Here is a 13688-nt window from a genome sequence, read left to right on the forward strand (position 1 = left end):
ATCTACCAAACTTTGGCAAAGTATAAAACAATTCATAGTTTTTAAAACAAACTTTATTTTACCATATATGATAAATCTGTATCATATAATTGAATATGCAACCAAAGATAAGAGGCAATCTTATCTCAGGAACAAATAAAAATACAAGGTCATGGAAAAGTAAATGTAGGACCATAGTGATATATAATCAATTTAAAGGCAAATTTGAAATTTTCTCTTGTAGGAATAAGCACCAGGCATGTAGATATATTGCAGTCTGTCAAGAATAAAGACAGTATGCTTTCTTACCACACTGGAATTGTGTGGAAGTCTTATCTATACCAGGGACGATGAACGACATCTGATAACAATTATAGGTACTGATTCCTTTCTAAATATATCTTCACATACACAGCTTTTAAAAATAACTATAATTTATTTTTAGAAAATACATTAGAGGGCTGGAGAGAAGGTGCAGAGGTTAAGAGCACTGTCTGTTCTTCCAAAGGTTTTGAGTTCAATTCCTACCAACTACATGATGGCTCATAAACATCTATAATCAGATCTGTTGCCCTCTTCTGGCCTGTGGGCATACATGCAGGCAGAATGCTGTATACATAATAAATAAATTTATTTAAAAAAACTGTTAGAAAGATTTAATTTTTAAAAAGTAAAATATAGAACTAAATGAGTTCGAACCTAAATGTTATTCTCTTAAATTACTACTAGTAGAACAAACAAACAAACATCTATACTACTGACCTACAGTCCATTTTTTTATATTCTAAATAAATATAAAATATCCAAATTTATAAGTCATTAGCTTATTTATTCTAGTCAATGGTCTTAAAAAAAAATCAACATATTACTATCAGAGTCAAACAGCAAAACTAGGCCATCAAAGAACTTTAGGCAACAAAGCATTTCTGAAGTTTTTGTTGTTTAAACTTATATTTTCTCACTCATGAGCTATGTATTAGTGGTGAGAAGGTGTGTGTGTGTATGTGTGTGTGTGGCGCATGCACGCGCGTGCACATGTGTCAGAGAGAGAAAGAGAGAGACAGAAAGACAGACAGACAGAGAGAGAGAGACTGATGATCTCTCTAGTTGAACCATCTCTTTAGCCCCCAGCTTATATGTTTTAATTTTTCTTTTTCATGTTAACAAAAAAAAAGAGCTATGCTCTAAAAATGTAAAATTCCTAAAGATGAAAAGTAGCATAAAATTATCATTCAGTTAATATTAAATGGCTTACCTCTGGAATTCCAGAGCCACAGGCATACGGAGCAAATACTTTCACCAAGGAAACAGCAAGAAAGGCAAAACTCAAAGCCCAAAAGATGTACATAATGTAGTTCATGATATAAGATCCAGGTCCCTAAAAAGCAAAAACAGCTCAGAGTGTGAACGTGATCTACAGTGCATCACCAATTCAATCACCTGCCACATAAGAAATGGATGTAGAACTTACCATTACTGTTATTTGTACTTTTAGATTTGTGATTCAGATATTTGTGAGTCAGTGCCCAGACTGAGTTCAAACTTCTAAGCTCAAGAAGTCCTCCTGCCTCAGCTTCCTAAGTAGCTGGGACTACAAAGCACATGCAGCTACCACACACACACACACACACACACACACACCCCTGGGTAAAAGTTCTAAAAGCCTCTTGGCTTATTTCCAATAATAAAAGCTCTATGTGAACAAGGTATTTAAGTAAAATCCAAAAGCTAACCACGGCACATACTAAGAAGCCTTATTTCCTCTTGGTAAATTTCCTAGTTTTTTTGATGCCTAAAGTCTTGTTACATAGACATGTTAGTTACATACTGACCTATGCCTACCCACAAATGCTTCAGAAATTGTTGGTGAAAGTAAAACTCTGTTAGCACTTGGATTTTTCCTTTTTTGTTGTCTTTTGTTTTCTGATATTTGTTTGTTCAATGTGTTTGGCTGTGTAGCTCACTAAACCACATGCATGTAGAAACCAACAACATACATTTCGGGAGTTCTGAAAAGGGCAGGCACTGTGACTCCCTGGAAATGCAAGTACAGCTATAAGCTTGCATATAGTGCTGAGAACTGAACTCTGGTCCTCTGCAAGAGCAGTGAACACTCTTAACCAGCGAACCATCTCCCCAGCTCCTGGCAATACAATTTCATTCTGTTACAATTCTCCTGAAGGTCATTAAACTGACTTCAATTAATCAAGATAAGAAACAACACATGGAACATAATAATAAAAAGTATTCTTTCAACCTAAACTTTGACTATAACAATGGTTTTTAAATATATCCATGTGAATATAAAATATATCTAATATCTTAAATTTAAGCTTTATTCTAAAACATCACTGTAATAATATTAAATATTGTACCACCTAAAGAAAAACATATGACCTTCCACCATCTGCAAATACATAAGCTTAGTTCCAGTCCAGGGCACTTTTGGGGAGGCATCTTCTGGCAAATAAAGACTATTTCAGAAAACCACAGCAGGACATAATGTACACATCAACAGATTATGGGGAACCCAGCCCTACTGCATACATGTACACCACACCTCCTGTATCTATTATGGCTCAGGAATGGGAGGAGTGCTGGCGCGGGCACACACACACACACACACACAAAGATTTTAAGAACCAAAAACTTAAAACAGTGTCTCTTAGAAAAAGATGGCATAAGCAAGACCAGAAGAGTGGCAGTTATTAGTGGTAGATCCATTAATGTGGAAAAGGAGAAAATTTCTCAGGATCCTACCTCTAGACAAAGAATATTAGGATCCAAGGAGAGCAGGGAAACAGAGTATTAGCCTCTTCTAAGGACTAGTGCTGTCGTTAGTTATCCAATACAAAATGGCCAGCCGTGAAAATATATACAAACAAAAATGGACTCAGAAAGATGTACTTACATACTTACATGTTGTGCGTGCATACTTACGCTTAAGGATGCAATTCTATTTTAATTAAATTAAAAATGTATAAATTTCTTTGAAGTATGTCAACTTAGAAAAGCTGACTTTATAAGTTATAAAATATATCTTGCACTTCCATAATTCACATTTCACCAACATTACTGACATTATGTATTAGTCCACGTTAGAAAAGTTGTATCAACTTTGCCCAGCTCCTGTTTGCAGGAACTATACTTCTGTCACACCTTGCCCTAAGCCCACATCCTGACCATGTGACTCATGTGATTATGCAGTAAGTACACAAAGACTGCTGAAGACAATCTGCACTTGCTCTCACTGTGTATATCTTCCATCCCTCAGACGTCTGCTTCCTTCCTTTAGTGAAGGGTACAATCACGTAATGTGACTGATTGTATAAAGAAGTGGTCAGCCATACTTACGCACAGCAGAGACTAACTCCAGCAAAGACTCACCTCTGCTTGACCTATGATTAACTCTGCCCATGTTTTCCACTGTGGGCATTTATCCCTCTCTTCAAACGTCGTTTCATTAGAGCCCCAACAACACTGCTCATGGTTGTACCACAATGCACTGAGGCAGATGCCCTCCTTCAGGTCAGTCATCCAGTCAGCGGCAATGTCTATCAACCCAGCTAGTGCCCCTGTAAGAAGGCAATGGAAAAAGTCCAAACTATGTCCAGTTAGAGAGAATTGAAACTGTCTAGTTAAAAATCAATGAAAAGCAAAAAACATCCTAAGGGGGGTGGGGATTTAGCTCAGTGGTAGAACGCTTGCCTAGCAAGCGCAAGGCCCTGGGTTCAGTCCTCAGCTCTGAAAAAAATAAAATAAAATAATAAAGGGTCAGTTAGGAACTGTTATCTAAGTTTAAAATTTAAGGTTTTAAATATATGTGTATCCATTTATTTAAAAGTATAAATAGCTCTATTTTAAAATAAAATTGGTACTTTGGTATTAAAACCAACTCACATTATTAAAATTAATTACAACTATAAAAAGAGAAAAGGTTATTTTAAAAGTACTCCAATACTCATCCCAACTCTGGCAACTGAAATCAGGACTTTAATTGGCATGTTTCCATCTAGTCAGTAGACTTATGACACAGAGCATATTAAAATGTAATGCTTGTAGATAGCATATACCATTAACATCAGCACTTGGGAGGCAGAGGAAGATAGATCTCTGTGAGTTTGAGGCCAGCCTTTGTGTATATATCAAGTTCCAGTATAGCCATGGTGAGATTGTCTCAATTCAAAATAATAGAATAAAATGTTCATTAATTATAATTAAGGAAGTTCATATCATTCACTGAATTATTCACTATAAGTTTATAATTTTTCTTAATTAACAGAAAGCTATACATATAAAGATTATTTTATTGACAGAATACTGAAAATATATAAAGCTATGATCAAACCTAGATCACTATTATCACAAGAAATCAATAGGTCACATAGACAGAGCACAAAGCATGCCACTTATCAATACTTCTCTCTGTTCTCCACAAATATCTTTCTTTTCCTGTTTTCTGCCTTGCCTGATGGAGGCGGAGAGTGATTCTAACTGCCCCAGCAGGACTCACACTGTCAGCTGCCAGCAGTTCAACTCCTTGGCAACCACAGTGGACAGTGCAGGACTAAAGAATAGACCATTTAGTGAGCCGCCTATCACTTCAAGGTTGTGGGCAAGCACTGAACTGCTCTTTGCTTTAGTCCTTCAGTCCTTCATCTGCATCATGGTATGGCAGTGTTAATGATGAAGAGTGCATGAGGCTTAAACACATGCAGAGCTGCTAGAGGCCTGCATGACAAGTATAAGCTATTAACTATACGAAACACAAGCTGTTTGTTCATCCAAACCATTTATCACATATGGAAACACAATCTAGAAAAGCCAGCCAAACTGATAAGACAAAGTGCCCTAGCCAATTAGACTCGGAAGCCTCTGTCTCCTGGTCTCGTATTTACTATTTTCCAAGAGACATAAACACTCTAAAAAATTCTAATGTACCTAAAAAAGGGAAAGGAGTTATCTAGTTAACTTAAAAGCAAAATCAAGCAAGATAAAATGAAAGATTTACCTTAAACCTTTTCCTTACCTGATGCAAGTCCTGTCAATGTAACTACAAGCCATCCTGACCAGGCATCATAGAGACTTTTTGTCATTTCCCATGCTGATTCTTTTTTTTTACTGTTGATCTGAAATTACAAATATGTTTCATTTCTTAAACTGTATTTCTATAATACTTGAGTCGTCTTAATTTTCTCAAGTCTCATAACATAGAAAGTACATTGTAAAACTAAAGAATAACAAAGCAAATTTGGGATAAAAATCACTCTGTAGGACAGTTGTACCTAAAAGCCAGAGGACATGCACCAAGCAGAGATCTATCTGTATTTTAAAGAAGAACCTCTAGATTTGACTATGAGGCCCATGAGCCACACGAAAGTCTAACATAGACGGTTTCAAGCCTTATCTGTTACACACACATAGTTGGCATATCACAAGTTAGATAACACAGCTGTAAACATCTGCCTTCAGCACTTTACTGACATATAATTGTGTTTAAAAGTTAAAATCAATTAAATAAAAACTGCTCAAAAAAGAGAACACATGAGTTACATGGGCAAAGAGACATCCCTCCCCCAAGTTATAGGACTGTGAATACATAGGTGTAGAGCTCCAATCCTGCTTGTAACAGCCAAAGACTTCTGTACAAGTCAGAAGAAAAATGTCCGCAACTGATTGACTATATGCAGTTAGAGTTTAACAAAAAAGAAACAGATTTGACGTAAGAACATTAAGAACAGCAGGGCATGCTTGTATCCCTAAGACTGCATTTCTAAACCCATCCCTAACTAGCTTCTTTTGTCTTGCTCACAGCTTAGCATTAAGAAGCTCTACTGTCCATATAGGGCCACAGTGCTCAAGTAGCCTGTAGAAAAGAAAGGTACAGCTAGAATTCAATGACCTGATATATTCTGAGTGGATCATCTATTCAAAAGCTGCAAGGACCAATTAAAAAGACACAGTAAAATCTAAGGTGAATGAGAAAATTATATCCCTTTCAAATAGAAGCATCCAAACACAGATATCAACCTCTTTTTAAAATCTCTTACAAATGGTCACTAAATTCCACTTTGCTTTTCCTTGATAAAAAAATACGCAAATTTAAAAGATAAAATTAAGTCATTTTCAGACAGTCTCTGCCATTGTTCTTGTTCTTCTGTTTGCACACAACAGACATTTAATAATCTCTTGCTGGTGCATTTTCAGTACAGAAACATTGCATGTAAAATAGTGTTGACTCATTACCAAGCTACAAAAATATAGGTATCATCTAAATATGTTTACCATTATAGTATTGGCTAAACAAGCTGCAATGCTTTCTTAAAAACAAAACAAAAACAAAACAACCCACTGTCACTTTGTAAAGCAAATTAAAAACAATAGAAGTATTTTTACTCAGTGGTAATTTTCTGATACTTGTATTATGATACTATCTCATAAAAAGTATCAATATGGGCTGAAAATAGTTCTCAAAAAAAAAAAAAAAAATCCACACACAACCTAGATGGCCCAGGAAACCCCCTGAAGCTGCAAGAGAAACTATTTCCAGCATGGTAAGATTGTATATGCTTTGAGTTAAATTCCCAGGACAAAACCCAAATAAGTAAGCAAGCAAGCAAGCAAGCAAGCAACCAACCAACCAACCAACCAACCATTTGTCTACATCTGACAATCCACATAGGTCAGTAAACTAGTATTTTCTAAATTATAATTTCATGTTAAGAACATGTATTCTCAAGGTTCAAGGTGAAGCAATGGATTTTAACTTAACAAAGTTAGCATTAAGACAGTTCAGAATGCACATCAGCAGCTTGTCTTTTACAAACTACTACCTGTTATTTTATCAGAAAACAGCTATGTTAATCTAAAAAGGCTATTGAAATACTCATAGCTTTTCAAACTAGAATTGCCTGAGGCTGAATTTTCTTTTTATTCCTTAAGCAAAAAACATAACATCACACTGAAAAACAGATATGAGAACCTATCAGTCGCTTAGTAAGCAAGGCAATCGTGAAGATTAAAAAGAAAATCACTGTGCAATTACTTTTTTATTTCAGAAAATGTATTATTTTTATATAATAATAGTTATGTTTAAAGTAGTGGGTTTATGGTTATAATTTTTAAGTGAATTACTATTTTTAAATGTTCTAAAGCTTAACACTTAACAAGTAAATATTAACTCATATTAACAAGTTTCTTGAGGTTCCTCAATACTTTTTCTAATTCAAAAGGCATTTGAGTACAAAAACAGAATGAATCACTGGACGAGAGTAGCGAGCCCTGTGCTTCTCTTCAGTACGCCCTCAGCTCAAGAGCATCTCAGCGATCTGTACTTTTCACACATAGCACATCTACTGCAAGCTCGGGCTTCACATAAAAACAGACACCAATCAAAAGGTTCTAGCTAATTTGCATAAACTTATTGTAAAAGTAAATTTCAGATACCATAAATAATCAAATAGGTATAAATAAGAGGCTTTGGGAATTTGGAATTTTTATTTCAGAGAAATCTTTTATCTATTTTTGAGAAAGTACATTTTAGATTATACCAGTATGCATTCGCTATACTGTGGGGTTTGGGGTTGGGGTTGTTCTGTCTTGAGATAGGGTCGTGCTATTTAGCCTGCACTGCGTTCCTGCACCTCAAGCCTCTTGACTGCCGGAATTATAGACATGCACTACTATGCCTCGATTTTTCTTTCTAGCCTCTTTTGTGGAAAAAAAACAAATCAGTGGGTTATTGTACACACAAAAAAACTTTATCCAGGATACTTGAGAAATAATCTCAGTATTTATTACTAGGAAAATGTTAAGGAACTGCAAAAACGTACGAAGTGATTTTTTTCCTGGTACATCTTCCTTTCCCATTAGACTTAGCAAAAACATTCTTTTTTGCATTAGCTGCCGAGATGCTGAAAGCAAATATCTTGGTGACCTCCTTAAACTTAGTCAGTCTTCACCCAATTCCTATGCTGCATTTCTCCCTTTCCATTCTAATTTGTCTAACTGTACTTATTTTTGTTGCTGCTGTTTTTAAACTACATCAAACCCTGTACAGAAAAACAAAGGATATAAAGGACTGAAAGAGGGAATATCAAGACAAAGCAGAGGAAATGTATCACATATCGAAATATATTTTAATATATAACATTTTAGTGGCCTGCGATCATTGGCAGAAATACAACGGTAAATGATCCATCTTCCACTATCTTAATAAAATATTGAAAATACTCACCCGCCTGTGCCTTTCTCTGTCCTTACACTTCTCTCGCACCCAGTCAATAGTATGGAAATCATCGTATGTACCGACACCTGGGATAGGTTCATCCAAAAGATCCAGCAAGTGTGTAGAGCTATTAATGCTGCCTCCATTTGTCATTGTATAATGAGTTCCTGTGGTACATACACGAAGTTTATTATTATTAAATGTTTATTATTCAAAACTAAAAATAAGGCAAAAATAATATTCATGACCTCATAGAGTTTTATTAGGAACCAGCCTAATGGTCACCTGATACTCTGGCCAAGAGAATCTTGTATGAATTACCACCATTTACCATTGGTAACAAAATAGCCTCCATAAAGTTAGAGGATGACTTTTGAAGACTGATGAACTGAAAATGATTCTCATCTGGTAAAATATAAGTTGTTCCTTTCCAGTAGGAAAGATAACTCAAAATTGTAAACTTTAGTTGTTTGCTGTTTTATGACTTAAAAGGATTTTCTTTGCTTTAGAGACTACACACATTTCTGCCTCACAGGTTCTCGGCTGAATCAGTTTCCTCATCAAGCTGTTCCTTCATTAAGGTTTAATAAATCTTTGACACATATTTACTATATATTTCATATGATTAAACAAACCTAAAGAAGGTCCTTGAATGCTAAAAGATGTCTGGGGAATTGAAGAAATACAAGCAGCTTTAATTACGATAATAAGTTCAATCTACACATAAAATAAATGCAAATTTTTAAGTATGTAAATGCACTGAGCTGTTAGTTATGTAAAAAGAGGCCTTGACAAAAAGTTCATATATTAAATATAAACCCTTTGGGAAGAGAAAGTTACCATACCTAACATAGACTGTGGTAGTCTGAATGTGAATGCTTTTATAGGCTTATAAACTTGTATACTTAGTCCCCATCCGAACTATTTGGAAGGATTAATAGGTGTGTCCTTGTTGGAGTAGGTGTGTCCTTATTGGAGGAGATGTGTCTGTGGGATGGCCCAGTGACTCTCTGTCAATGTCTCTCTGAGTGTCTCTGTCTCTCCCCCCTTTCCAGCCCCTCTCCCCTGCACTGTGCCTACTACCTATGGAACTCTCAGTCATTGCACGCTCCAGTGCCATGCTGGTCTGCTTCCCACCATGATAATGGCCCTAACCTTATAAAAGTGTAAGCAACCCCCAATTAAATGATTCTTTTAAAATAAGAATTGCCTAAGATATACATAAATAATCTCAAACCAGCAAGCTCACTAGTAGGAATTTTTCTTTAAGATGTGCAATCTTGGTCACTCCCGGCCTGGAACACTGGTTCCTTCTGGTCTGGGCCAGAGCACTGAGCAGATCTTGGGTGGCAGCTCTGCCCCCAACCTCCAAGAACCCAGAGGAAGCAGGGATCCCAGGCGCTCTAACTTGGACAGTGTCTTAGAAACTAGTTCTCAGATCTGAGGCCTGGATCAGACCTCTGCCAGGTCTGCTGTTGTGTGGACCCGGGATTCCACCTGAGACATACTGGAAGGTCCACTCAATCCAGAGCCAGAGGAACAAATGAACTCAGAGCTTCAGACAACATATCCTGAGATATTCTAGAGGAGACACTGCACCCAGAACAGCAGTCACCTAGCTGGACTACTACCTTGGAGGCACCATATCCTGAGGCATCCTAGAGGTACCACTGTAATCAGTGCAGCCGGAAAAGATCACAGAGACATCTGGACCCCTAGGAGATCAGACACAAGCTAAATAACTAGAAAGACAGGCTTCAGTCAGAGACAGCAAGTACAAGCAGCACTAGAGTTAACCAGATGGCAAAAGGCAAGAGCAAGAACGTAAGCAACAGAAACCAAAGTTACATGGCATCATCAGAACCCAGCTCCCCCATCAGAGCAAGCCCTGAACACCCCATCACACCAGAAAAGCAGGAATCAGAATTAAAATCACTTCTCATGATGATGATAGAGGGCTTTAAGAAAGACATAAATAACACTCTCAAAGAACTTAAGGAGAGCACTGGTAGACAGATAGAAACCCTTAAAGAGGAAACACAAAAATCCCTTAAGGAATTGCAAGAAAATGCAACCAAACGGGAAAAGGAATTAAACAGAACCATGCAGGATCTAAAAATGGAAGTAGAAACAATAAAGAAATCACAAAGGGACAATACCCTGGAGATAGAAAACCTAAAAAAACGATCAGGAGTCATAGACACAAGTATCACCAACAGAATACAAGAGATGGAAGAGAGAATCTCATGTGCAGAAGATACCATGGAAAACATTGACACAACTGTCAAAAAAAATGCAAAATACAAAAAGCTACTAACCCAAAATATACAAGAAATCCAAGACACAATGAGAAGGCCAAACCTAAGGATAATAGGTATAGATGAGGGGGAAGACACCCAACTTAAAGGACCAGTAAATATCCTCAACAAAATTTTAGAGGAAAACTTCCCTAACCTAAAGAAAGAGATGTCCATAAATATACAAGAAGCTTACAGAACTCCAAATAGTTTAGACCAGAAAAGAAATACTTACCGCCACATAATAGTCAAAACATCAAATGTACAAAACAAAGAAAAAATACTAAAAGCAGTAAGGGAAAAAGGCAAAGTAACATATAAAGGCAGACCTATAAGAATTACACCAGACTTCTCACCAGAGACCATAAAAGCCAGAAGATCCTGGACCGATATCACACAGACCCTAAGAGAACACAAATGCCAGCCCAGACTACTATAACCAGCAAAACTCTCAATCATTATTGATGGAGAAACCAAAATATTCCATGACAAATCCAAATTTACACAGTATCTCAACACAAATCCAGCACTTCAAAGAATAATTGGTGGAAAACTCCAACACAAGGAGGGAAACTACAACCTAGAAAAAGCAAGAAAGTAATCTTCCAAAAACCCCAAAAGAAGATAGTTACACAAACATATCTCCACGGATGTTAGCCCAAAAGCTTGGATTAGCGAAGACTCAACCCACAGACCACATGAAGCTCATGAAGAAGGAAGACCAAGAGGGGATGCCTCTTGTGTTCATTTTTTTGTGTGTGTTCATTTTTTTTTTGGGGGGGGGGAATGTGAGGACGGGGAGGGGATAGTGAGGGGGTAGGTGTGGTCACTGCCTCATAGAAGCATGAGGAGGGGGATGGGATAGGTGGTTTCTGGGTGGTGGGAGGAAGTAGGCTAAGGGGATAAAATCTGAAACGTAAATACTACAACCAATTTTAACAAGCAGGGGGGGGGGAGTCTTCAGAACCAACATCTTTAAAAAAAAATGTCAGCCCCCTGGGGGTGGGAAATTTTTTTTTTCTTGATACTAAAACTTGTTCTGAGAATTGTATATTGCAGAATACACAGCCTTGGTTTATCTACTCATCAAGCATACTGAGCAGACCTGCCCAAACCTCTGATGTCCTGGAATTCCATCTGGATTCAGTGAAGACACAGCATCAGAGGCTTATCAACTTACTCTTCCCCCCACCCCTCTTCTAAAATCTCAAGGCCCTTAATCAGCTTGAAGAAGTTAAAGAAGAGTCAGCACACCTATTCCCTGAGCTTGGGGACTAATGTGGTTAATAATGGTCTGTCTTTCTAGGGACAAGTAGTGGTTTTGTTGGAACAGGGGGGATTAGCTAGGACTTATTGCATAGCTATAACCTATTGGTAGAAATCTGTATAATTATTATCAAGATGAAGTTATAATTTCTTAAATGGTACAAAATTTACTTTGATCTCAAATTTAAGGTTTTCATTGTTACCAGCCTCTTATTAATATAAAAATGAGATGAATATTGATATGCTCATGGGCATTGTGCCTGTATAACACATTTAGGAATACAATGCCTAGAACCAGCCCTTTTTTAACCTTTTTAACTGATTTGGGACGGTTAACCTATGAGTTAAGGGACTATAGCAAATTCATATTTTTGAGTTTATTGTTAGGGTGTTTTCCATATTTTATTTAGAAATAGCTGAGAGGAGTGAACAGAAAACAGTCCAGTTTACCTTACATGGATAGTTGGTTTTCAAAACATCAGAAGTCCATGGAACTGACGCTACAAATATTTATATATTAATGTTCATATTGATTAGAGACCTGTCTGCTCCTGACAGCTTCCTGTCGTGGATTCTAAGAAGAAATTGAGCATCCTGGGAGTTACTCCAGTTGTGTGGTAACAGCCACTAGGCAAGAATTGCCTCTCTCCATCTACAGACAAATTACTGTCCAGAAAAGGACACACATGCAGAATAGTCGACTGATTATATCTGCCTAGACAGAGTAATCAGTCCTTAATAATCCTGCATCACCAAGGTCTGTCAGATGATTCTGGGCCAGAAGGCTGAAGATTTGATGCTCCAACGTTCGGTAGTATAGGGGCTTTTCAGGTGTTCAGAGGTCTCTATAAATTGGCTAAGTTTTAGAAGCTATGCTTTGTGCTTCCCACAATTATAGTTAACTCAGTCATTCTGGATTTCTGACGGGGTTGAAAACTTATAGCTATTTACCGTAAGAGAAAAGATTTGAGTGGATGGTCGTCAGCTGACATTCATCCTAAAGCCAGGTTCAGAAGTAAATGTTTTAGTTAGGATAGATGACAGAGGTGCTGGTTAGTCAACAAAATGATGGACTGGGTATTAGGACTATCTTGTACCTCTCTGGTACAAATTGGCATAATTATGCTCTAATTGTATTTTGAGAGAAAAGTTTCATTTTAACAGGAAGGGTTATGTGTAGGAGGAGCTAAGGTAGGAGGAGTACTGAGAGGAAGAAAAGGAGTAAGAGGAGGAGAGGAAGAAGGAGAGGAGAAGCTAGGTGATGAAAGAGAGAAAGAGGGGGGAGACAGGGAGGCAGATATTCATGTATCTCCACCAGTCAAAGATAGTTGTTACATCTAGGTTGGTCAGTGGGTTACACCTCTGATTGAACAATTCCAAACTTATAACGCTTATGATTAACATTATTTTTTAAAAAAATATATAAATGCAAAAAGGAAAAGGGGGCATGGGATAGGGGTTTTCTAAGGGGGGGGAATGGGGAAAGGGGATGGCATCTGAAGTGTAAATAAAATATCTAATAAAAAAAAGTATAAAAAAAAAAAAGATGTGCAATCTTTGAACAAATTAAAATTGAGCATAGTGTGAGTAGAATTTCCTAAAATCTGTTATAGAAAACAAAATCATATGGATGCTAAAATATTTATAATCTGATACAGAAGTAACCTAACAGCTAGAGAGAGCTGTTTTATTTTAGACATAAAAGCCAATTCTGCCATTGTACCACAAAATAAGGTACAGAAATACATTATTGGGTAGATATGAAAGTACTCTAACAAAAGTTTTAAAACCAGGTGAAAACTTGCCTTTTAAAAAACAAAAACCAAACATTTTCAAGAATTTTAATATTTGCATTAGTATGGAATGCCTATAAATGGTTTTATATACTTTGTTCCACCAAACAACACAAAAAACTTTAC

At 36.9% G+C, this 13688-nt stretch overlaps 1 protein-coding gene across 7 annotated transcripts in view; it reads right to left on the reverse strand.

The window, feature by feature from the left end:
* The window catches only part of Clcn3 (chloride voltage-gated channel 3), a 73432-nt gene that overhangs the window by 20927 nt on the left and 38817 nt on the right, over window positions 1-13688 (reverse strand). For all 7 annotated transcript variants that reach the window (XM_034520180.2, XM_034520183.2, XM_034520182.2 and 4 more), the window contains 4 exons: window positions 8216-8373; window positions 5009-5108; window positions 3367-3554; window positions 1235-1357 (listed from right to left, as the gene is read on the reverse strand). In XM_034520180.2, the coding sequence (XP_034376071.1) occupies window positions 1235-1357; window positions 3367-3554; window positions 5009-5108; window positions 8216-8373 (569 nt within the window). The remainder of the gene's footprint in view (window positions 1-1234; window positions 1358-3366; window positions 3555-5008; window positions 5109-8215; window positions 8374-13688) is intronic.

The sequence above is a fragment of the Arvicanthis niloticus genome, chromosome 16 (genome assembly GCF_011762505.2).
Source record: "Arvicanthis niloticus isolate mArvNil1 chromosome 16, mArvNil1.pat.X, whole genome shotgun sequence".
NCBI lineage: Eukaryota > Metazoa > Chordata > Mammalia > Rodentia > Muridae > Arvicanthis > Arvicanthis niloticus.